At 35.7% G+C, this 27,906-nt stretch overlaps 2 protein-coding genes across 3 annotated transcripts in view; both read left to right on the forward strand.

Moving 5' to 3' along the window:
• The window catches only part of LOC144442411 (glycine receptor subunit alphaZ1-like), a 41,115-nt gene extending 22,165 nt beyond the window's left edge, over positions 1-18,950 (forward strand). Inside the window, exons 4-8 of the mRNA XM_078132120.1 lie at positions 5,650-5,873; positions 7,244-7,326; positions 9,859-9,993; positions 13,951-14,180; positions 18,804-18,950. Coding sequence (XP_077988246.1) covers positions 5,650-5,873; positions 7,244-7,326; positions 9,859-9,993; positions 13,951-14,180; positions 18,804-18,950 — 819 coding nt within the window. The remainder of the gene's footprint in view (positions 1-5,649; positions 5,874-7,243; positions 7,327-9,858; positions 9,994-13,950; positions 14,181-18,803) is intronic.
• Positions 18,951-25,359: 6,409 nt separating this feature from the next.
• LOC144438887 (glycine receptor subunit alpha-2-like) overlaps positions 25,360-27,906 on the forward strand; it is a 62,635-nt gene continuing 60,088 nt past the window's right edge. The window contains exon 1 of one of the 2 annotated variants that reach the window (XM_078128114.1): positions 25,360-25,488. In XM_078128114.1, the coding sequence (XP_077984240.1) occupies positions 25,409-25,488 (80 nt within the window). In that variant the 5' untranslated portion in view covers positions 25,360-25,408. The remainder of the gene's footprint in view (positions 25,489-27,906) is intronic. The other variant, XM_078128105.1, reaches the window with a different exon arrangement.

Here is a 27,906-nt window from a genome sequence, read left to right on the forward strand (position 1 = left end):
GTTAACAACTTTACATATGGCGCAATCTGATGATTCAGAACTAACTATACCATACAATAGTCATGAACTTTCGTTGGAACAATTTAACTCGGGGACATCTTTTTCTACACATGCAGAATTTCGTAAGCACTCTTTTTCCACTTTTCACTTAAACGTCAGGTCAGTAGTGTAACATTTTGATGAATTGGTATCATTTCAAACCAATATACAACAACGTTTCTTCGTCATTGTTTTAACAGAAACTTGGTACAATCTCATCACCTGTAATCGTGAACATTCCCAAGGTGGTGGAACAGCTATATTTGCATGAGTCATTAACACAATTGAAATTTGTCACAGTGAATCGATTTTCGTTGACACATACCTTGAGAACAAAAAGTTAGCAATCGGTGTAATTTACAGAAAACCAAATACTTCAATTCAAGAGTTCATCGACAGCCTTGAGGTCTGTCTCAATCACATGTCTGCTAAGAACAAAAATTGTATAATATTAGATGATCTTAATATCGATGTAAGTGTAGATACTCCACCTAGCTCTAAGTACATTAATCTTCTGAATAGCTATAACTTCCAACAGGTTATCAATACCCCAACTAGAATCACATCTATTACAAACACAATTATTGACCACATGATCACAAATGTTACAGACCATTTCATTGACTGTGGAAGCATACATAGCGACATTAGTGATCATTATCCCATCTTCGCCATTATCAACAACCTTCACCATATCTTCAAGCACAATACCACTTTTTACAAATCTGGTTTTTCACATTACAGTCGTGAGAACTTTCTTTCTGACATGAACAATATTTACTGACAGGCTGTATTTGATTGTGAAAATCCAAACTATGCGTACAAAGTTTTTTACGATCTATTTTACAAGGTTATTTCGAAACATGATTAAAGCTAAAAATGCTTCGATCAGCAAATCCTGGCTATCAAAAGGTCTACTGAAGTCTATCAGAACTAAACTTCGATTATTCTCGAAACTAAAAATCTCTCCCAATAATGTCGACATCAGAAATGAGTACAAACAATACTGCAACCTTTTCACCAAGCTATTTAAGTCGGCAAAGAAAAGATACTGTTATATGAAAATACAGTCTGCCAATGGCAATACCAATCACACATGGAAAACAAGCAACGAAATCTTAAACAAAAATAGCGAAAAAAAATGACTGCACCAAGACAAATAAGAGATTCATAGTTACAGACAAACTCTTAACTGGAAAAAATGATATTGCTGAGAAATTCAACGAATTCTTCACTGAAAAAGGACCTAAACTCGCATTAAAAATTAACATCTTCTGTAAATTTCAATGACTATCGGGCTCACAATCTGCAAGACAACTATCCAAATAATCTCTTTTTCCGCCCCGTTGTAGAAAGTGATCTGGGTGAGAAAATCAAAAGTATGGATCCTCATAAAGCTATGCGTTACGACAATATCCATCCCAAACTAATTATCGACGCTGTTCACATTATCTCCCATCCACTAACACACATTATCAAATGCTCTCTTTCTCTTGGTATTTTCCTCGATCACCTTAAATTTGCCCAAATAACCCCCCTATTTACAAAGAAGGATCAGTCCTAGATGTTACTAATTGCAGGCCAATTTCGATTCTACCTGCACTCAGCAAAATATTTGAATCCGTTGTAAATGACCAATTAGTTAAGTTTCTCGATAAATAGAATATACTTCTGAACATGCATTATGTTTTAGAAAGAAGTTTAGTACAAAACTCGCCCTTGCAGACCTAATCTCAGATATTACAGCCAAAATGGACCAACGTCTTATAACCTTTGGCATCTTTATCGATCTGAAAAAAGCTTTTGATACAATCGACCACCATATCCTTCTCCAAAACTTTCATACTATGGCATTCGAGGTGTCCCACTCCTTTGGTTCCATAGCTATCTCGAAAAACGTCAACCAGCCGTTAAAATAAACGGAATCAAATCGACCCCAAAACAAGTAAAATGTAGAGTACCGCAAGGATCCATACTAGGGCCGATGCTTTTTCTTCTTTAAATTAACGATATTAATAAATCCTCTGACGCCTTGAAATTCCGCTTGTTTACTGATGATACTAACCTTTTAAAATCCATGGAAACGAAACTAACCATATTAATCTTAATGATATGAATGTACATTTTAACAAAGTAAGAATTTGGTGCAATGCCAATAAACTAACAATTAACATCTATAAAACAAATTATATGATTTTTAAACTCCCTCAAAGAATTGTACATACAGAAGGACATTTAAGAATTGGAAACACACCCGTTGACGCCGTGACCTTTGCTATTTGTCTTGGTGTATCAATTGCACCAGCTTTAACATGGAACTCACATATACAGAAAGTTAAAGATGTCATAAGCCCAAAAGGTTGATCTCATGTCAAAAATTCGCTACTACATTCCAAAGTCAACACTTGTTCTCTTGTATAATGCCCTAATCCTACCACATTTAAATTATTGTATTGAACTTTTGGGCAACACGTATCACTCGGCACTTGAGCCTCTCCTTCTTTTACAAAAGAAAGTTGTTCGCTTAATAACATTCTCTGATTACCACTCACATTCTGCCCCTATATTCCATCACCTAAAAATCCTAGATATTCACAAACTCTGCAAATTTCATACATGCATGTTCATATTTGACTTACAAACTAACCGTTATTGTCATAACCTAAACCACTATATAAATGAAAAATTACCCCACAATTACACAACAAGGTTAGCAACTCACGGAAATTTTCCAATACCAAAAGCACATCATACGTTTTGCCAATTCAGTTTTAAATATGCTTCTGTAAAACACTGAACTCTTTCCCCTACTTTAAAGAATACCCATAATCGCCATGCATTCAAGACAAATCTAAAACACCATATTTTACATATTTGATTCATTTTGTCCTGTCTTCTGCCTTCCATTGTTATTTCAGTGCATAGTGTATTGTTCGCACTTCACTCCATTTGATAAGTGCACGCTGTAACTGTATATATATTTATATGCTTTTATTAACTAAGGACTATAGACTAGATTAGTTCTTAGTGGACTATATCCATGGTCCTCACCAGAAATATTTTGCTCGTCTTTTTTGTGTTTTCTTTTAGTTTTAGTGTAATTATTAGCTGGAAGTAATTTTGTCAGAACTTGGAGCTTATTGACTTAGTTGCTTTTCCTGCTCCTCTTTTTTCTGTTATGTACCCTTTGTACAATTCCTGGTGAAATAAATAAAATAAAAACAAATATTGAAATTCTCTCAATTTCATAAAATAGCTTACTGAGTAACTACACCTAACTTCAACATTCACCACTTATTGAGAACCAAGAATGACAGACTATGATTAAACTCTGTAAAAGTTGACTGACAAGGTTTGTACCAAGGATTTGGTGTGTCCCACAGGAGGAGGTAACAAGACAACCGATTAAGACATCTTGTACGTTTCGGGTCATCGATGATGAAGATGACGGTGACTAGAACGATCCATACTTAATCATATCATTTTTAAAACAATTTTTATGGCATGGTATTGTTTTTCCTATTGTCGATTGCACTTTGTCGATTGCAATTAGCTACTGTGTTGACACACCCCTGTATAATTAAACTATTTCATTGTTCCAGCCGTACTTCCGCTTGTGTCCAACTCAAGAAGCAATTTATGTTTTTGATTGATGAGTTAAGGGCAGTCGGGTATCATCGTTATTAGCCACAGTCACGTGTCATTGCCCATCACCTGCCAATCAAGAAGAAGTGCATCGAAATGCCATTTGAATGAACCAAAATAAGTAACACTGGAACTCAAAACAACAGGCTATATGTCATAAGTTCATGTCTACATTCATGGTAACGCACGTACATGGATGTGAATGTTACGCTTTAACTATTTGTTATGTCGCTGACATAAAATGTTGGATTTTATTGTCATTAGAAGTAGAACGTTCAAATGAAATCAATTGACAAAATCATTATTTTTTTAATAAAATGTGTAAAAGTTCTATTTGACCAGTGTTTTTAGTATTCTTCAGAAAGTGCTTCGAACAGTTCCGTAGTCGCTTCGCACTAACGATTTTTGTACATTAAGTTGATAATAATTACGAAGTTAGGGTATCCCCATTGAATAATCGGAAATATTAGCACTAATCGTGAACAGAATTTAAATAATAACGACACAAAAAAAGAATGAATAAGTAAAATAAAGCTTTGATTAGGAACATACAGAGCTAAGAATATTTGCAGAATGTAATAACAGGATTGGGAATGGTCACAGATATCGAGATTGTCAGGGAGTCACTGAAATATCTGCTTGGAATTTAAAAGCGTGCTTAGCAATTACAAGCATCATTGGGTTTACAAAGTAATTGACTAACTGTGTTGGAATGGCAGCAGTCGATTTCAGGTGTTGTATCTCATGATTTGTATCTAATACCCGAAGTCGTTCGAAGACTGGCTGAACATAGACTTCTCTATATTAAATGTCTCTTATCATATCATTGAATATAAATATACTCAATTGTTGATTATTCAATCTTACTCCAGACAGACATACAGACAGACAGACAGACAGACAGACAGACTGACAGAGAGAGAGAGAGAGAGAGAGAGAGAGAGAGAGAGAGAGAGAGAGAGAGAGAGAGAGAGAGAGAGAGAGAGAGAGAGAATCAAATATGTAGTACTGTGAAGAGAGGGCATCGCAAACGAACAGTGCCATGGCGATTGTGCGATAGAGATCATTTAACTTTCTACATAAGAGCAATATTGGTTTAATCTAACCACAAATCCTTTCATTGATCCTGTAAATCCATCCAAGGTAAAGAATGCATCGTAATGACTTAACAAACGACGATCCAACGACGTAAATGCAATGAGTTATGCTCTCCAAGATTGCAATTATTATGGGTGACATTAAAGCTAGGGTTACCGTAGAAAGGTCATTGAACAGATTCGGCAATTATATTACATGCATACATAATGCTCAATTGAATAATTTAATCCCAAGTAAGTATGCCACTTGAAAGAGGAAGGGTCACACTTTGCTAAGAAAATTGAAACTATCCATTATTTCACTATGTAATAAAAATAATAATGATAAAAATGTTTCATAACATTGTAATGGGTTTCACTTACTATGCTAAACGATAGATGAGCAGGTGCTATTGGTATTCAATGATAAATGGATCTTTAATGAAAGCTATCTCCCCTCAAGTCAAGCGTCTTTCTCTTTTATTACTTCTATACATTATTTATTTATAAACAAGTTAAAATTCAGTGAATGCGTTTACTGTGAGACGTATATAGGGCAAGGCGTCTTTTATGTCAGTATATTGCCTACAGGCTAAATAGTTCATCGAATATACTACATTAAACTAACAGTCACATGAAAGTGAGTAATTTTATTTGCCCCTATATAGTACCTTTCAAGTGAAATTATTCCATGACATGAATAATACAAATAGTAGGTGTGAGGTGTTATTGTGAAATAGCCTATGGGTTTTAAAATGTATGAATAGTGCATGCAACGTTATATGTGTTATAATATCCAGAATGATATCATGTTTTGCACATACCGTAAAATACTTCTTATTTCAAAGACTATACGATATCAATAGTTTAATATTTATTCAATCTGTAGGATTATGGCGCCACTTTATTTTTATCTCTTCAATGGGAAGATCCTCGACTCCAATTTCCCGGTTCAGCGCCGATCGATCTTCGATCAGGGTCACAACTTCTTCATAGAATTTGGACACCGGATCTCTATTTCACTAACGTGAAAGAAGCAAAAATACACGAGGTGACCGTTACAAATAAACATATCCGTGTTCACCCAACTGGACACGTGCTATACGATATGAGGTAAGAGACGCTAGTGTATAGACGAAGCTCAGATTATAAATTGTTATTTTCTAGAAATGCTGATGTCATTTGCACATTTCAAATTACTATGTATAGGGTCTGATAAGTGATGTGCCATCTATATGACAGTTGTAAAGAACCGAAGTGGAAATAACCCCGCGTCATCACTGGATACATGAATAGAGTGTACATTAATCTCCTACTTAGTCCCAATCACTAGTAGACCGTCTCTCGGCATCGAGTCGGCTCTGCATTTGATATCAAATAAGATGCATGCAATCTTTACAAGCTGTGTTCGAGGAAAGCTGCTATCCTTTCTACTGAGCTATTGCATCTCTTTGCGATATAGCCCAAATTTTCTGTACAAGTAAAACATTTATCATATCACAGGTGCAGCCAACGGCAGATTTGTCGTTTTCATTAATTAGATGTTGTTTCAAACGAACAGTACTGTTTTTAATAGAATCGTCCCCTCCCCAAAAATGTGTGTGTGTGTGTGTGTGTGTGTGTGTGTGCGTGCGCGCGCGCGCGTGCGTGTGTGTGTCTGTCTGTCTGTCTGTCTGTCTGTCTGTCTGTCCGTCTGTCTGTCTGTGTGTGTGTGTGTGTGTGTGTGTGTGTGTGTGTGTGCGAGCGCGATGTTTAGCTGCTCTTATGTGCCCTTCCATTGGTGGTGAAGGATATCTGCCCTCACACCCTCCCACTGGGTGTCAACCTGCCCGCCAGCCCACTGCCCACCAAATATTGTGAATGAATTACCCACTCCCCACCAGGAAAACGTTTGCGCTATCTATCCAGTATACCAGCAATTCATTTTGACGTACACAATGTACGCCCCTCCCTCAATAATTCAATGTTTTTCCCCTCCCACAGTATCAATATCAGGACTTCCCCACCATAATTCTTCCTTGTTTGCTTCCCTCCCGCTACCGATCGAAAGAAAATTGCCACCCACTGAAGAATTGCGAAAGAACAGCTTTGTTGACTGCACCTAATGTCAACGTTACACTTATACCTACTCAAATCAGAAGACTTTCAATAACAATCAACATTGTTAGAAACCTTTATCCCGTACATAGTGTACCAACAATCTAGTTGGTTGTGAATGTTATCAACCAAAATATTATATTTATCTGAATTGATTGACCAATGGAGCGTGTCCACGTCATTTTTACATTGGATTGTTTACTCATGACAAGGTTTATGGAGTAGTTGGTGTATAAGTCAAGTCGTTAGTTTATATTTAGTATGATTTGTGCTAAGAAGTATTCAATTGAGAGAAACTTAAAATACAAAATTTAGCTTTGATTAGTACTAGAAAGTCTTGTTTAATGCAATATAAATAATTCAAACATATTTTCTGTCCATAACAGGGTAAGTTTGGTCCTGATTTGTCATCTCTATTTACAAAGATTTCCTATGGATAAACAAACCTGTGGGGTAGAGCTTGAAAGCTGTAAGTAAAGAAAGATTTCAATATTCTGTCATTTGATGTAACTCATTTTGATAGTTTTCAATGGGATCCTACTTTCCAAATGTTTACAGAATGGCACATTGTTCAATGTAGTATACTTTGCTGTCATTTTCAGGATCAGGTCAAAGGTCACTTATATTATTACTAATAACTATCAGCAGAAGTCTTAAACTATCATGAATTAATGTATAGATATTGATAAATGGTGCAATTTTCTCTAATTCCTGAAGAGGTTAAATCAGACTAATTTTAATACAGTGCAGAGGTCGCGAGTTACTTTCTTGATGATTAAGCACGGTAAATGTTGTAGATAAACAATACGTTTATCTATCGATATGAAATTTACATTAATAACACAAACCATTAAAGCATTTGGTCCTGTCGATTTCAAAAAAGCAAATGTTTGTTCCATCTTCAAATAATCAAGGCACACACGCACTTTAGTAGAAAACCAAGTGTAGCATATTATATGATGCATATACACATAATCAAAATTGAATATGTAGCGTTCATGTTAAAATTACATTGATACACAACCTACGTGTACTTATGATCTCAAATCTCTCCATTTCACAATGTAAATGTTTCATAAAAACAAACAAAAAAACCTCGAGAACTTCCAAATAAAGGGAATTTCCAAACAAATCGTTACTGTGTCTGTTTGGATCTCCCATGCATGTTTTGATAGCCACAGTGATTGATAAGGTAACATGCAGTAATGAGTTATGTCATAGAGTCGTCATTAAGCTTTGAACATCAGTATACACTTGGGGAAGCCTTTTTAACGAGAGCAATATAAATGGATAAATTAATTAACCAACAGAAAGAGGAGTAATACATTTGAAATATCACAAGGTCGATTAAGATAGGATGTGGGTTGGCAAACTGCTAAAATACCCTTCGCTCAAGCGACATGAATATATAGAACTGATAAAACCTCACCCCATATCACGTACCAAAGCCACTCTATCCAGGATGACAATTAATATTTAGTTTACTACTGTAATAAATACAAATTTACAACTAACTGGAGAATAGATAAAATCATTAATTGTTAACTTGGAAATGGTTTCGAATTCCTAATATTGACAAGTATAAAAGGTAGGAGTCTAGACAGGCAATGCATGTCAGTACGTCTTGATATGTGTTTGTCCCTAGCCATAAATCAGTCAGTTAATAGTTATTAATCGCACAACAGGTCTCAACGACGGTATATTTCAGATAGTAATCTAAAACAATAAACCGTAACTTCCGCATTTCCAGAATGATATATCTGGTAGAAGCACATGATGTTTTTTGGATAACTGTCATGTTTCATAATGGCAAATCGATTGTGATGTCTGAGGTTCTGTAAGCTTGGGAGTTTTGCATATTCCACATGGGAGTCATTAAAAGCAAGCAGGCATCAAGGTATTCGGAACACACGAATCAAATTTCAAAATATATGGATGATATAAACATATTTTATCTAACAACTGTGCCATGATTGACCATGTTCACCTCAAGTTAATTGACGTAGAACAAGACTGTCAGTTTTAGACTGCGCATCAGCTTACAGTCATGTGGCATATTCTGACATAACGATCTATATTCCATCGCTGGAGATATATCAATAACAACTACATTGTTCACAAGATCCTAGTAATGACTGTGTGTCTGCTACCACAGAACATGTGACGAATGAATGGTGACCGATTTAGGGAAAGAGCAGAATTTACAGAAGGAGGGGCTGAGGAGGAAATATGTCGATACTATTTCCCCCCCCCCACAATTGATAATTGACTAGAGTCCATAAGAGACTTATTTACAGATATATGTGTTCTAATTTCCTTATTTAGCGCTAAACTATACTTGAGAATGCTTTACTAGTCGAACTTTTCCCTTCACTGTTTTTTTTTTTTTTTTTTTTTTTGGGGGGGGGGGTTATCGACTTACATATGGTCCTCATTGAGACGCGCTATATATATATATATATATATATATATATATATATATATATATATATATATATATATAATTATATATAATATATATTATATATATAATTATATATATATAATTAGTCGTCTGATGATTGCGAAAGCATGAAACACTGCAACGGCTCCTGTGTATCTTACTTGATACTGTACTATTATTAGTAGTTATATAATTATATATATAATTATATACATGTATGTATGTATGTATATATATATATATATATATATATATATATATATATATATATATATATATATATATATATATATATACATGTATATACATATATAGAGAGACAGAAACACATTCTGAGAGAAACAGAGAGACATACAGTGATGGAGACTGATTGAGATCAAGAGAGATGGAGGGAGAATGAAAGGTAAGAGAGAAGGGCTCGTTTGCATAGCGATTAGGGATAAACACAGACGCAGGAAAGGAAATCACACTCCAGGCAAAGTAATAGAGTGAAAATAAATAAACACCAGGCAAAGCTAAAGAGTGAACATGAAACTTTCTAATATATATTGGTTACAGTTGGTTACACCACTAGGGACTTGCTACTTCAATGGGATGCCAATTTCTCGGCAATCATAGCACCAGAGGTCGTCATGCCTGAGTTTACCATTGGACCACCTATGACGAAGAAAAAGATCAGACAATACCCTTTAGGTTAGTCAAAGATAATATAGTCAGCTTATCTTTACACGATATTTATCTTCTCTTATCCATGAATAATATGAATAATTGTGTTTTTACGACAAAGGTGATGCACCTGACGATGAAGGTCAGATAATGGATGATATGTGTTGAGGAAAGATGAAGTGAACCAGATATGACAAGACGTAGACGACATATGTCGAGACTTTTAGTGTTAAATGTACTGAAATATATAAATGTACACATAACCATCAGCCATATATATATATATATATATATATATATATATATATATATATATATATATATATATATATATATATATATATATATATATATATATATATATATATATATATATATATATATATATATACATGGCATGGATAACATACATGCACATATATTTATACATACATTCTCACACTTAAAAAAAAGAAACAAATGCATATGGAACTTATAAATCAGTCCATATAAATAGATGTAAAATCCGACGTTTCGAATTAATATTCTTTTTCAAAGGAAATATCGGCGAGATACAGAAATGTTAGGTAAACACCTGAACATATCTGAATATACTCACACTCACACTTACGTACGTACATACATACATACATACATACATACATACATACATACATACATACATACATACATACATACATACATACATACATACATACATACATGCATGCATGCATACATACATACATACATACATACATACATACATACATGTACGTACGTACGTACGTACATACATACATACATACATAGATACATACATACATACATACATACATACATACATACATACACATACATACATACATACATGCATACATACATACACACACATACATAGTAGTAGTACTGCCTACACAACCTATGATATCAATATTTACACAAACGTAACGTGGTAATGGTGAAAAGTCCGTTGACCTAACCGGAGAGGCAAATCGACAACATGTATAATAAAACTACTCGAATCAGATCAACAGAGTTTGACCTCAATTATAAATACGAAATTGAGTCTATTCATAGCGTATGCTTTTCAATTTAAAGGGTGACCATAAGGGCCGGTATTTAAAAGTGTACATCGCTGTTTTAACTTAGCTTTATAGTTACATATGTTGTGACTTTCATCAAAGACACAATGTGAACCTCTTTTCAAAGTAGCAAAATAGGTGGAAGAGCAGGATGGACAATGGGGACTTTCTGATGTACACAATAATTGTAAAGTTTTGTGACACTCCTCTCAATTACGAATTTATATTTAGGAATACCATTCAGAAAAAATATAGGATAAAGAGGAAGTATTTGCACTAGAACGAAATTATTTTAAAACCTAATATATCTACAAGTGAAGATTGAAGTTGTCACCAACACTTCGGTCGGAAAAGTATAATAAACTAACAATAACAACCCAAATCGTACCCACTTAATGTTTATGTAATTTAATATTCCGTGTAAAGGGTTATTTCTCGTACATCCAATGTAACGAGTCTGTGAATCAATTTTTCTTAAGTTAAGCACCTGTGGACATGTACACCATTAAATGGCATACATGTCTACTCATATATTCGTACGGCGTAATTCATATTATTTTTTTTTACTGTTTGTATATTAAATTAATAATTAGGTAATTAACCTCTGGTTGAAAATGTTCTTTTTGATAAGATGAACTTTCGTTCTGTGCAAACTATTATAGTATTGGTAATTGGGATGCGATTGGGATTTAGGAATGGGCTACGCAATTTATTCTCATTTCATCAACTCCCGATGGCGTATAATGACCCCCTATGTCCCTTACGTTAGCAATGTAATCATTTGCAATGATAGCCCAGGGGTAAATGATTTACATAACTCTGTATTTCAAAACTAATGATATGTAAATTGTCGTGGTTTCAACCCTGCCTATCTCCGATAGTAAACCTTGAATTTGCTCTCGTCTCATGTTTTGCATCATTAGTTGTAAATTATCAATTTCATTCAAAATGCTTTTGTTTTTGTAGAAAAACACAACGTAAGCAATATTGTAACAGCATTAACATAAGTAAATTACTCATATATAAGTTACATTAGCGCGTATAGCCTATAGAACTATAGGTTTTCGTCAGTTGTTGGTCAAATCAATTACAAAGTAGCAGTCATGCTTCCAGCTACAAAATTATTTAGACATCCATTAAAATGATTATACATCATCGAATACTTAGATTCGAATTTATCGCTTTAATGATCAGGATCAAGAACTCTGAAAAATTATGTATGCACATGCGTTACTAGTCATTCTTTCTCAATTTTTGCTTCTCAGGGTACATGTTATAGTTTAAGTAAAAATTTCCGTCTACATATCTCATAAAATGATAACGAATATACGAAACCACCACTATAAAGCTAGTTCATTTTTTTAGTTTACTACTAACATTGAAACTTTGAACACGTAGTGTTGAATTGTTGATAGATTTGGTGTGAACAGTCTTCTGTTGTCATTGATTACCATAGGCCACGTCGTATTGACTAGCAATAACGCGACCCCCTTGGACAATTGAATATAACCAAAACACAATAAGTTAGATCGATTTTGCACCTTGAAAAAAACCCATTATGGTTACATCTCTATTACCCTATGTCCTGATATGGATTTCCCTTATCAACATTCATATCACTGGGTATGTTATGTTTACGACCCCTGCCAAATGTATATTGAATAACCCACCAGGGATGATTTACATGTGTCGTAATAAAGAAATCACACTATATTGGTGTAGTTTTGCTAAAGAAGTTTCAATTGTAAAAAACGATGTTATTCATTAATTCTTGTTATGAAGGACTTTAACACTTGTCCAGACATTTGTAACATTCTATATTTAGATTGCTAATATTATGGCTTTGATGTAGTATTTCATCATAATTTGCGACCACAGTTAACAAATTTTGTTAATGAAAGGATGTTTAGGTTAGGAAAACCCCGTAACCGAAATCAAACGGAAAATTGTTTCATTAACATATATGATAGAACAGTCGCCTATGTCACTGTTTGACTATCAATGAATTACATACTCAAGTCAACCATATCTTATTACACCCAGTGCGCTGATGTCGTATGCTGAATATATTGAAAGAGTATTGTTGATTTATAAGAGGGAAAATAATTGATAGATACACAATTTGCACTGTTATCTAGATATTTGCTCCACACGAACAGTTTATAATGAACTATGTGTATGAGTCTTTGATCGACCAATTCATTAACTTTTCCATTTATTAAATAACTGATGTATTGCTAACATTGAATATACTGTTAATAGTTGTCTATCGCTAGCTACACAGAAAGAGGAGAGAGAGAGAGAGAGAGAGAGAGAGAGAGAGAGAGAGAGAGAGAGAGAGAGAGAGAGAGAGAGAGAGAGAGAGAGAGAGAGAGAGAGAGAGAGAGAGAGAGAGAGACGGATAGGTATACATACAGAAGTGACATTGGCAAGAAAATACATACATACATACATACATACATACATACATACATACATACATACATACATACATACAAACAAGCATGCATGCATGCATGCATGCATACATACATACATACATACATACATACATACATACATACATACATACTATACATACATACATACATACATGCATGCATACATACATACATACATACATACATACATACATACATATATACATACATACATACATACATACATACATACATACATACATACATACATACATACATACATACATACATACATACAAACAAGCATGCATGCATGCATACATACGTACGTACGTACGTACGAGTATTCGATTGGTCATCAGTTATTTTATTCTTCGATCGATCGATCGATTGATTGATTGGTAGCATAGTGATTTACTAGTTATATAGATTCATTAGTTCCTTCATATATGAAAACAGCCGTTTAATATAACCGAATAATATAACACTTCATTTCATAGGATACTATGACCAGTTGGAATGCCGTTTTGAACTCAGTAGAGAACTCGTCTTTTACGTCATGGAACACTATGTCCCGTCTATTCTCCTGGTTATATTGTCATGGGTATCATTTTGGTTGAGTGTGGACGCAACTCCAGCTAGGGCAAGCCTTGGAATAACCACAGTACTCACACTAACGACATTGAGTTCTACAGCGAGGACGTCCCTTGCCAAAGTTTCCTACACCAAGGTAGGTTAACATTTGAACTACGACCACGCCATCTTGTGACAGAATCGAGAAAGAGAAGTACTGAATAATTTCGATTAACGTTCACGTAGATGATGACTGTCCATAAACATATGGTTGTTAGTTTTTGAATTTTCTCAGCAATCATTATATCTAACCTTTTAGGGTCAGCTTAATATCACATTCCTTTTCAAACCATTCCGGCAACATCAATATTTTCTTTATTAAGAGTATTGCGATTTTATTTTTCCACTGAATATGAAAATCAATGAATTAAGAAAAGATATCCGTCAACATTCTTCAAAATGAACAAAAAAGACATGAAAATCGATGTTTGATATTAAAGAGAAAGCAAATAAAAAGCTGATCGACTCTGTGGAGTACTAGTATTGGTAGTATGTACTTTATTTAGTCAATATGTTCTTTCAATTATTATAGTTTGTTAGAGTTGAATAAGAGGATTGGACTATTCAATTCATTTAACGAGTCGTTTTTTCCCGGCAAATCGCACGCATTGTTTTTCAGTTATGATCCATTTTCCTTCTGAGGCAGGAAGATTAAATACAGTCGAACACATTAATATCAAATAGTGTACATGAAATGATGTATAAGGGATGTAAAATGCGTATGTCAGTTTATTACAATTCAAATATTACAGATTGAGAAGGTATTTGGAAATTACAAATGAAATGCCATATCAAGGAAAACGGCTGTTTACGATTATGACATTTATATATCGTAATCTAAGAATACTCATTTTCAATTTTCCCACTATTAAAATGATGCCACTTTGTTATCAATGCCTCGGCAATCTTTTTCTGCATCAATCGACAGAAAGAAATTCAACCACTTAAAATGAATGTAAAAATGGAATTCATAAGTTGGAAATGAAGGTCAGTGTGTGCTCAAAATACATTACAGTAGGATAGGCGGGAAATATAGCTCACAGCTTTGTCAGTGAGACAGTGAGAACACAATTTAGACAGAGAAGTATATGGTGACCTCGAGACGGTTCAACTACAATACAGCATCTAAACAAAGAAACTGTGTTCATAAAAAAATGCAGCAATATCTTGAGTCTTTTGTACGGCCGTACGTCGATAGGATAATTACAAGTAAAATGAATTCATAAAGCTACTTGAATGTCATATGTGCTACTCTATTCTCACGCAATACCTGTGTTCTACAAAGTGCAATATGATCAAAAACATAAACATGCATTTATTGATATGGACCCTATAACTCTGTGTAGAAAGTACGGGCGGCGATCCGAACGCCCTGTCTATTTACATAATCATATTGATTCAACGAATATGGTTTTCTGAATCATATTGCAGTTTGATTGCTTCCACTCGCTAATCCATGTTTTCCCATCCGATAGCCATAACGAAGGTTTCTTTGCTCAGTAAGGTGACTCATACGGCCTACGTATAATGAAGACAATCTAAGAAAAGCCAAAAAACTAATCCTACGCGCTATAATTATTTCGGTGTCAGCTTCTGTTTCATATCGTTTAAGTTTACAATATGGGTATCTAATTAACTTCGTTTCTGGATGTCACGCGATGCATGGAGCGATTCATTTTTGTATTAAAAATAGTTTTTTTTTTGAGAAACGTAGGGGTCAAGTTCAATAACCGCAGGATAAGTAATTAGGGAACCTTCTATTATGAACACACTCAATAGGGTTTGTATATGTTTTGAAGCTTTACTCAAGTCACGGCATAATCAAAAGCTTATTTTCTATCTTAAGTCTGCTCTCCTATATCAGTTTAGCCTTCATGCTTGCATTCCTCTACGCTTTAATCTGCACTAATCACCTTATCGTAGACGAAGGTTGCAATCTAAGAACAGACAGGCTAATCACGGCCATATTCTACCTTACCCGGTCTATAATCTGACCGCTGTACTAGAATTGTAATTTCCATGCTGGTACTTATGTTTACACCAATCAGTATGCATTTAGGTATAACAAGCAAATAATCATCCATTGAATATGCAAATTACTTGGTAATAATGTCACAAACAGTGGTAAATTCCTGACAGGTAATCAAAACGTTCCATAATTGTACCTTCCGACAGATTAACATATATTGGATTTCTTTATTTGTTTTAGAATTAGAGGAAATCATGCGATGCATTTAACTGGAGTATAGAGTGGCTGTAATGAACGACGTTTGTCAGTACGTGATTGACAAACTAATATGTACCATGCGCATGTGTTATTGTTACCTACTAAAATGATGTGGTCACGAACGTTCTAACAGTAGTGTATAACATATAATGCGAACGAAAATATCAAGATGTTAATGAGATTGGTTTAGTAAAACAATTACACTGTTCCCGTTGAGACTATGTAAACTGTCTAGACAGGAATCACCCGAACAGTCTCTTTCTTTGATTATATCGGCAAATATAATCCAAGAAAATCGCTTAATTGATCGTCTATTCATACATAGTAATCGACAGTGTCATTTTACACAAAGTCGGTTTTGTAAACTTAGGCGATTTAAACATGTCAACTCCTCCCCCCCCCGCCCTTCACGTATACATCATATACATGCTTTTACATACGCACTAATACACCATACTATTTGGGATTGTCAACATGCAAGAAATCAACGTATATTATGACTTATATTTATAGAAATATGTTATTATATCATATATATTCCCACAAGTAAAATATCGTGTGTTAGATTACACGAATACTCCTGACACCCAGCGGTGTACAAAAGTGAATCGAATATTTATACACCCGACGTTGTTTGATACCTTTGTTTGTCTGCGACTTCAAAATGATATACTTGCAATCACCTGTTGCCTATGGATACCGAATATAGTCTGTTTGATTTGAGTGCTATAAATGTTCGGTACAAACAGTTCATTTGAACCACGCAGCCTCACCAACACTCAACACACTAGGTATCGATTAGAAATTAAATGAGACACAACAAATGGCTTCTGTGTGACGTCAAATATGGAATTCATTAAAATGGTAGTTTCCTGTTTCATGGCATTAAAGTATTAACGGCATTACATATATTTGGGTGCAGCAAAATGAAAAGAGGAAATGTCATAAGATAGAAGAAAATGACAAACAAGGAAAGAGATGGTCGATGTTTTTTTCTTTGTTACAAAAGCAAATATTATGTCTATAGGTGTACGCAAATCGGGTGGGTGTTGCATTTGCAATTATTAGTTTGTTAACGCCTGAGGCTTGGTGAAAAACGAAACAAAAATAAATATTTTCCGTCAGAATGGGAGTACCCGTACATCTATATTGTTTAATCTTTATTACTCTATTCAGTGTAAATTTGCGGAAAATCAACATTTATTATTGAACTGCATTCACATATTGGATATTGTTAAATAAAGAAAGCGTAGCTCGTGCAGCTGGCGTGGCACTTTTCACATTGACTGTTCTCCTTTTGAAAATAAGCCTTGTTAAAGTACAGTTGAAACAGTTCATGGCACCAAATCTACTAGCATTGCTGCAAGGTTTTTTCTCGGCTTACTTCCATCTGAACCAACATCATTATAGTGGCATTTTCCAATTAAACTGGACTATTTATATATGGTTGTTAACCCATGAAGTGTCTTTCCAGTCCTTCTTACACGCCTGTACTAAAATCCTCGTCCGTCTGTCGAGTCAACAGAGTGAATATCGAATTAATTACAAAGTATGCCTTTGTGTGCGTTCGCTTTCCAGTATATTCATCCTATTTCTTTGTTAGTATTTTTATCTACATTTTATACCTGTGTATTTATCAGTTAACGCTATTCCTTATTTTTCAGCCATTCTTAAGACGACTAAGTCATTCTCAAATAAATTGGATTCTGTAGAGTTAGGATTTAGTAGTCGGGAGTTACTGTGATTTGTATGTCTAAATTGAGGTCAGCAAATATTCTTTGTTTTTCTCTATTCTACAGTACGTCATGTGATTAAATGCAATTAAACCTATGCGACACGACCCAATTAGTACCCAAGAATGAGTTTTTCAATTTCCTCGCCGTCACATTATATACATATAAATACATGCGTCAAGGGACCATACTAGCTGTTTAAGATTATAGTATGAACAGATTTGATACAATTGGTCGACATACAGCAGCTGCACCTCAACTACCAAAGCATTATCTGAAGTTGATTTCTTATTTTTATGTTTTTCATCTCATTCAGGTCTTTTTGTTCTCCTTCTCCAGAGTAAAAAGTCAGGCACTAGTTTTAATTGAGTGTGATTTAGAAACGACTGTTTGCTTTTCGATTGCCTTAATGACAATATTGATCGGCTAGATGCGATGAAACATCATTATTTCCACAATATAGTCAGTGTATGAATTCTGAGGAAGAAACCTCGCCTCGCCCACTTTTCAAAGCATAAAAGAAGACATCAAATGCACCTTCTGGCTTAATCGTGACCAAGAAATGAAGTTCAAATCGCTGGCGATGACATGCTCTTAGCGGAACATGATTTTTATTTTACACAAATTAGACGCCTTTTTATATACAAAAGGCGCCTTATATAATTAACTAGACTAGTAGACGTGATAGTATCTGTATTTCACACAAACCGTTTTTTTTATCGTATTCATTGTCTTCCATTATCATTTGTTCACCTTGTAGGCAATCGATATTTGGATGCTGGTATGTTCCTTGTTCGTATTCGCCGCTTTGCTGGAATTTGCGGTGGCTAGCTATCTGCATAAAGCTGCCGACGTGCCAATGCAACGAAGTTCCGGCAGAAGACGGCAGGTCAGGATAACTTGCTAAAAATCATCACAAAGCAAAACATTGATGAGTCAATCTATTCACATTTGCATACAATCATGACACAAAACGAATGTTCCAAGTCTTTCTAGCAGACACGTTCCCTCAAGTAATTGACTTTTTGGGGTTAAATGTTTGACTAAAGGTAAAGTTCAGGGTCAAATATAAAGATACTAACAGAAAGGTGACGTCGTACATTGTATACTTTAGGAGTAAACTCTTTGCATAAAGTCTCGATGTTTTATGTTTCCAGAGCTGTTAAGCAAATTGGTGATTTTTACACCAAATGTGCCCAAAGCAGTGACATGAGCACGGATGTGTACCCCATTGATCTTAACACGTGTGCCGAAGATCTGATAAAATATTTGTCACACTTAAATACCACAAATTGTCTGAAATATGCAAGAATAAACTTGATTTTGAGAATTGACCCGGATAGTTAATGTGAAAAGTCAAAGTCTTAAAAGAAAGCTGATAATATGGGAATAGACACTTGAACGGAGTCGCTATGAGCTTCAGTTTTAAAGTTATGCAGCAATTCATCACAAACATGTTTTGTATTTAAAAGTTAAAAGTGATATGAGTAACAAAAGTAGTGTTTTCTATGCTTTTCATTGATTTTTCACTACAAATATTGCCGCTATTTGGTGAATTATGCATATGTCGCGAAACAGACAACCCTATTTCCCATATGTGTCACCTGTGCGCCAGGTTTGAATGAAATTGGATATTACATGTCTGACAAATGCCATGTTATGAACGGACGCACGGACCCCATTCTAATAGTCACCCCTTCGGGGGACTAAAAAGTTATTCGTTTACTTGACATCAACTAATGGGTAGACATTACATTCAGGCCTACGGCTTTTCAAAATAGTAAAGATTGTAGGTGTTCGAAAAACAGACTACTTCAATGAGACATAACGTGTTATCGAAGACAAAAACGACATTAAAATGACTATTTTTTTTATCATAAATCGACAATGCACATGAACTACTCTGGGACAATAGATTAATCATATTACAAAGTATTCTGTTTTACCTTACACTGTTCGTCGACACCTATAACAACATTCTTAATTAAAATGTTGTGTCTTTCAATATCTGTGTCGAACTCCAGAATTATAAACCACAATCACCAATATACCTTCCATGTGTGGCGTAAGGAAACAAAAACAGAACAGGATTTTCATAGAAAACGCGTGTTCTTGATCATTTCTGTTCCGTGTATCTAATTTGAATCCTATCAGTCCAAACTAATTTATCGTAAAATAAACTTATTTACATTAAAATCGTTCTTACCAGAAGGCTCTGTAAGGTTGCACTTGAATTTGCTAGGAACATCATTACTTATCCTTTTATGTAAGAACTTTGTTTAGAAATATCAAGAGTGTTCCCCAAAGTTAGATAATCATATCCTTTCATCGTGTCAAAGTGGAGAGCTGTTTGTTTGATTGTTTATTTCTTTGTTTGTACATAAAATAGGTCAATATTATCTCGTAAAGTAGAATGTGCCTTGTACACAAGTTTCCTGAAGAGCAAGTTATTCTAAGGGTTGTTCGTGGCTAAGGGGTACCGGTTAGCTCATCGCCTCTTACCTCTGCAGTCTGATTTGGAATCCGGTCGTTGCTTGTTGAGTTGTCCCTGGGTACTCCAAACTTCTCCTGCTTCAACTCTTGGTTACTAGAGAGCTGCTCAGTGGCGATCATTCAACAAATTTCCTAATTTATTTGTTGGTCAGCATTCCAATCTGTCCAAACTTTGCGCCATATGAAACCTTGTTCTCGGTCATTTTAAAACAATAAAAGGATCTGAGGTTCAACATCTTGTTTTCAAGGAAACCAACAATCTTTTATTTTCCCCAAAGAGTATTCGGCGGCCATATTGGATTCTAAAATGGCTTACTTTTATATCATCATTTTTACCTCTACTCCAGATATTTGTACTTTGACTCCTGATTTATTTCTGCTGTAAACTAACACTAAGTTTGGGTTTTCTTGAACAAAGTAATAGCAAAACTTTAAGATTTTTTACTTATCAGGCGCCTACTATCAAAGTTAGTGTGCAAACCACCGGCGAATGGTGATGTATTTTGTTAATGAATAGGCAGTATGTAAAAAAATACGGTGTAATTGAACTAAACAGAATTGAAATATTGCAATTGATTGCTATTGTTGGTGTCTATGACACCCAGTGTGGTGATGGTTGTTTTGTTATGCCTAGGGTGTTGTGTTGGTATTCGTAATTATACTACTCGGACCATTCTTATCTTAATTACGACTACACATATATGAGCCATCGAATCCCAATGGGGAAAACATTAAAAGGATTAATTCAAATTCTTTCGGAAATTGAGTGTTTATAAGTTTAGGTAGCTGATTGACATCGCGATCAAATGCATTACCATAGTAACTAACACCGAATGTCACTACAGGTTGTATATATTTGGATCAATAAATCTAAAAATCCCTTTTATTGATTAGTTGGTAGTGTTAGTATAGTGTACATTTCTTTGATTCTCATAAACTGACAATAATTCTTATTCAGATACGTTGGTGTATATATCTGTGGGGAAAAAAGCTGTCAGTAATCGGGCTCTAACTTTACTGTGCAAATGCAACGTAATTGACTAAAGTAACTGTCATTAAGTTTGGCGTATTATTTTGAACTGAGTAAGGAGACGGAAACAGTTTCGATGTCTGTTCGTAAATGTTGACATGTCTAAAACACCCCCTTCGTGTATTGAATACAGACGAGTCATTCTATAGAGTTCACAATTCAAGTCCTGGTTTAAATTCACTAGCATGTCACTTACAGACGGTTTGAACTCACCAACTCTTTTAATGTCGTGGCAGTTTTATAGCCATAAGGAGCATTACACTAATAGTTGCCATAGCTACACACCTAAATGATATTCCAATCTTACACATACAAACCCAAAATCCCCACTTGAAATACTGACGGACAAATGAGTGTTCTGATATTAATTGGGTTGCTTGGGTATATTGAATGCAGGAATAAATGATAATAAAGTATAAGATGCCAACAATGTACAGATTAAGTTTATTTCCCTTTATAGATATATGCGATGTGTTATTCTCACTGTGCACACAATGTCATATGGACTACAAGGGAGCACTTACAGTAATTACAAGGCTTGGGAATGGAAGGGGGGGGGGGGTACTTTTTTTAGAAATTGCTTCTTGGGGAGGGCCATATTTTAGAAAATGGAAATAGGGAGAGGTCGCATTTTACTTTAACTGATAATTATGATTGTATTACATGTATCTAATTTACATTATTTTGTGATTTTTGCATCCCACCACTGGCACCGGTCACAATCTCACTTCTGTCACATTCCACCACTGCCACCATTGTGCCAACTGTCAGTACATATCAGTCGAATCACTGCTGACAACCAGGCAGTGAATCAATTGTTAGTTGCAGTCTGAAGAGAGGAGTTGGTCTCACAGCAGTGAACGTTGAACAGTGTAGTAAGATATTGGTGACAATGTGGTGGACGGGAGATGTTGGCCTCGATGTCGACAGTGTTATGAGTGCACTCATCTAATCTTTGGAATTTCTGACATTCAGCTCAGTCAATTGGATCCAAACACAGGTATTGATTAATGCAGTGCATTCAGACAAATTCACTGTGGTAGTGGTAGTAGTAGGAAACAAACCACATTCGATGCATGATCAATGTGGTGGCAGCAGTGTTATAAAGTCCTCACCATTGATCCTGTTACTCTTTTCATATCCATGTTCATGTCTGACAGCATTTAAACCATGTTCTTTTAGTTTTTTTGTGCGCTAGGAATTGTTCTCAGCGAGTTTCTTATTCAGATTTCCAGTCAAGTTTGTGACTACATGACTGGGCTATGTTGCTCTCTCAAATTCGCACTCGCTTTGTGAGTGAGACACGGCTGAGTGATACAGCCTACCCATCGAGTCTGTCCAACACTCACCCAGGTTTGGTTCGGTCACGGAAAATACTCTTTCTCGAGTGGGATTCAAATCATGATCATGCTCCTCCCGAGTTCTAACCAGGAAGGGTCGTGTTTAAGAGAAAGGAAATTAAGCGAGGACCACTTTCTAGTTCAACGTAATAGGAGGCGGGTCACATTTTCTGCAGCATACCGTGCTTGATTTGCTCCGGCCCTCCCCTTGTAATTATTGGAAGCTCCCTAAGACAGATACTAATCTTGGACCACATACACTTTTTGAAAAGAAAGTATTATCTCGTTAAACATCTTGTTTCCGCTGAGACAGACACTGGACAGTATGTATGTATGTATATATGTATGTAAGTATGTATGTATGTATGTATGTATGTATGTATGTATGTATGTATGTATGTATGACTATGTATGTATGTATGCATGCATGCATGCATGTATGTATGTATGTATGTATGTATGTATGTATGTATGTATGTATGTATGCATGCATGCATGCATGCATGCATGTATGCATGTATGTATGGATGGATGGATGGATGGATGGATGGATGGATGGATGGATGGATGAATTTCATAGCTTCATGGGTTCACTCAGTTATCATTATTAACTCAATTCTTCGTCTAAACCATTATTATTGTATTCTTTACTCAGGAGAGGTCCAGGGGAGAATCAGATTTACTAGAACTTGCCACGAGAAGTGAGGCGAAAAGGAGACCCGCTGATACCAAAATATATCTGGATGAATTTCATTACGAAGAACGGTCTAGTTTAAGTTATAAACATTACAGAGCGATTTCTAGGAGAATAGACAGATACTCCCGTATTTTGTTCCCCTTAGCCTTCGTAATTTTCAATATTGTGTATTGGCCACACTATTTACAGGGATATTAGTATTACAAGTAAACTTACATTGACTTGCTATCTATGTATCTATGTCTGTGACAATAATAATGTTTTCTTGATACTTGATAATTTATCGGTTTTTACCCTACACTACTGTTGAGGCGCACTTGGCGTTCGACTTACAGCAATTTATTTGAGTTCAAATTGAGATTGGTGTAGGTAAACTGTGACAGTAGATTGTGCGAGTAATCGTCGTCGAACATGCATACTGAAGGACCCCCTGATTGTGATGGTCGCTGTCTACTCAACACAACGTTTGAAGTACAACACTGAAACCTTTGTATTCATGAGTTTAATGCAACAGTCGTAATTTACAGAAAAAGAAAAAAAAATGAAAAGGCGGATATTCGATACACTATGTCAGCATCTACTGTTGATCGCATTGATTCACTTCCACTCAGTGCTCCGTTTAGATCCGTACCTCACTTGGACTGGCAGGTTGCCATGACGGCGGCTCGGAAATCTTCTCACTGGGAACTCCAAAGTAGCATACCAACAATCATCAGTTGGGATTTAATTCGATCAAAACCTTAGCGGCTGTGTGAAAAGACTAGTCTCTGCGAAGGTTGTAATTTGAATAAACCAACGTCATCCATTATGCTTGATTTCATCACATCGTCAACATATCTCTCTTTTGTCTGATGAGCAAACTAATTGGATTCTATCTGGGTTGCTAGTTAGTGTAATCACAGTGGTATAGCTACTGGTTAAACCAGACAGGTTCCTTGCACCTCCTTATCTCTGTAGGTGGAGCATACGTGTACGCCTAAACTACAATAATACACAACAAATCATAACTCTATTCTCTTCTGATGTACGTGTTAAAATCCGTGTACTTTTCATCATTAAATTGCTTATTATTAACGGCTTTGTCTTTTCAATGTCAAATCTGGTGCAGTAGTTTTGCAATCAGGTGGTTCAAATACCTGGGCGGGGGTGATTAACAACATGAGGAAAATTTAGTCCGTTTAATTTGAATATTGTGAGCTCTTGAGAGTGGCGTTCCGCAAACGCAGAATAATCAGTGACCGCTTAAGATCCATAATCTCTCGTTAATTTCGCCTGGACCGATATATGGAAACGCGACAGGAAAACCTGCAATACGATTAGATATTACTCCGCATTACTGTGGCAAAGATTAATTTGTACGGATAGATGCGGGTAACAGCTGGGATGAAACGGGGAGTTAATTTTGTAAGTAATGAATAAAGTATTACATTTCTTTGTTAGGAGTAGAAATGGTTTTCTCTAAATAAAAGAACTTTCAAAGAATTAGATACATGAATCGAGGACGCGAATTAATGGTGAAGTCAGTCGTCCGATAAATCTGATATAATTTATTGTGAACACCACGACTTAGTGATGGGCCATAGAGGGAGCTCACTAGGTGTTTCCACTAACTACTGAGGACGCTTTACATTGCTATAGCCACATATACACGTCTTCTGTTGGACAGTGTAAAGCCTGGTGCATATATACTCCATGATTGGCCTAGCGGCGTGCGACGTCAGAAAATGTTTTAATGCTCACAAGTACATTACGACGACAGCGTCGTAAGGAGACTGTCACAACTACAACCACGGCCACCTAGGGACATGTCAGCTACAAGAATGTTAGTGTTGGGGACGATTATATCAATGTTTGTATTTAGTGCTGTTTCTACTGGAAACAAGAGGTAGGTGTTTAGGTTTATATAGCTATTATTCACTGTAAATCGAAACGTCGATACTTTGTTTACAGTAAGTTTACATCATATCATGTAGTCACATTCCATAGGTGTGTACTACACGACTTTGTATCTTCGCCGTTGACTATAGTTATTGTAACGCCACACTTAGTCAATGCATGATATGTGTATTCAATATCTAATAGTCGCTTCAAATAAATGACGCTCATAATACCGTCTGCCATCACGTTGGCGTAGAGCCGACGGCGTTCTATGCTGATGACGACGGATTTACCTGTATACTACGTATATGCAGTGTTATAACTTACATGGCTTTGTGCTGACGCTACAGCCTCCATATGAAAGAACTAATTCAGTTTATAAATATTACATCCGTGCGTTGCAAACTACAATAAGTAATGGATGTTTTTTATGAACATTTATTGCATGTACATTCTAAACGTTCCCCCCATGTCTTCAGATATTTTAGGCACTACTAATATACAGTTAGCAAATGCGTATTTGTCGAGTGGCGTTAGACAATATAATTTACAGAAATATGTGTTGTAGGAAACAAGGTGAGCATATGTGTCACCGGAATAGTCATCGATAGACCGTATACGAAAATAACCAGGCTACTGTAGCACGTTAAAATGTGGGTATTATTAGGTGAAAATTGAAGTACAAAATCTAATGGAACAACTGCAAGCATCTGGTTAAGTGACTAATATCCATCGACTCCAATCCTCCAATCACATAAATATTTCTTTCTGATAAGATTGACGACAGATGGAAATTTTGAACAACAAAGGTGCGTGTCTGTGCCCTTTAAATGGATACTTTCATGTATATACTAAAAACAGAAAGACCTGCATTTCTTTTTAAAAGATATATAATACCAATATATAATACCAATCCGTATGTTCCTTTATCATGTTTTTGGTGGCGTTGTGAGCAACAACAGAAGCAGCTGTCTACAATCTGGGAGGCTTGACACGCGGCTCAATATTTCATCAGCAATGTGTACCACTTTGATCTCCTGGATTTTAAACCTTTTTACACGTTTTGCCGAGGTCGTATTCGTTCACCTTGTTGAGTCGTTAAGGTCAAATAGCCGTCAAGGGATAGCAAACTTTTTTATTTTTAGTAGCAGTTTCTTGAATAACACATCACCCACCTACCACGTTAAGTCTTTTAAGAAGACTGCGTGAAAAACTAATATCCTTACATAATGCCGTGCCACCTTGAGAGAAAGATAGATAGCGATATGTAAGCGTTTAGGCGGACACGGTCATAAATCTAAAAGTGTAACACGGTTGTAGAAAGGTTAGTATTTAATGCCTGCTGAGAGATAAATATAGCAGCTGTTTGCCCATTTGTTTAAACGAAGTACAATGTGTACATCGAATGAGCAACTCTACGGACCTACGTACTCTGCTGTATATGACAATGTGTTTTTATAGGAATCGTTGGGCTTATATTAGACATTTCATTGCAAATTTAGAATGTATACAAGCCTGCAGCTGTCACACTACCAACTGTATCTGTAAAACGCTTTGTTGGTTTCCATCTAATAGCATCGACCCTCTCTGTCTGGAAATGCCATTACTACATCATTGCTAACAAGTTCAACATGTCGTAAAATATAACGACACAGCCCAAGTACTTATACACGGTGATATTACCTTCATGGCTGGCAAACGATACACTGCTATAAGTCTAGATCTGTTGTTACTGTCACGTAGAATTGTTTAACAGGCCGGCGTTTCAAGTGACGTCGATAGATAGTTTACAAGAGCCCATTTATTTTCCAAATTTCCTGGTTGTCTCGATTTACCTTTGTTAGGAATATTAAGGGCGATTACAAACAGCCCTTCTAAGTGTTTGAATTAGCCGAACCATGTCAAAAAACGTCACTTACGTACACGGCCGTCGACACCATTCTTTCCGACACAAGCCATTTGCCAATTGTGGTAGTTTAGCAGTTGAGGCGTGAAGTGAAATTTAAGCAAGTCATGTTCGTATTTCTACTTTATCAGCAAGAAGTGCTGCCTTTTCAGTACTATCTCGAACAACTCATGCAATGAGTGTTTTCAGGGGAAATGTATCAGAGTATATCAAGATAATAGTTTTCAATTATTTCCATTCCTGTCCACCAAATCGAGGTTTTGATAGAAATGCACAGAGCAAGATCAGAATTTCAATAGCTCAACAAATGACCCTGCACGTTTCATATCACCAGTTTTGAAGAAATTCAGAATGAAGGTAAATTAAGGATGCAAATATCACTTACATGATCGTCGTCTCAATTTCATTGAACATTGGATCTAGATTTAAATTCAAGCAATAACGTCAGTACAATTGGTAAAACTTAGCAATAATTTTAATTATCGCTCGACACGGTTTGATGCATGTAGAAAACGTCAT

The sequence above is a fragment of the Glandiceps talaboti genome, chromosome 1 (genome assembly GCF_964340395.1).
Source record: "Glandiceps talaboti chromosome 1, keGlaTala1.1, whole genome shotgun sequence".
Lineage (NCBI taxonomy): Eukaryota > Metazoa > Hemichordata > Enteropneusta > Spengelidae > Glandiceps > Glandiceps talaboti.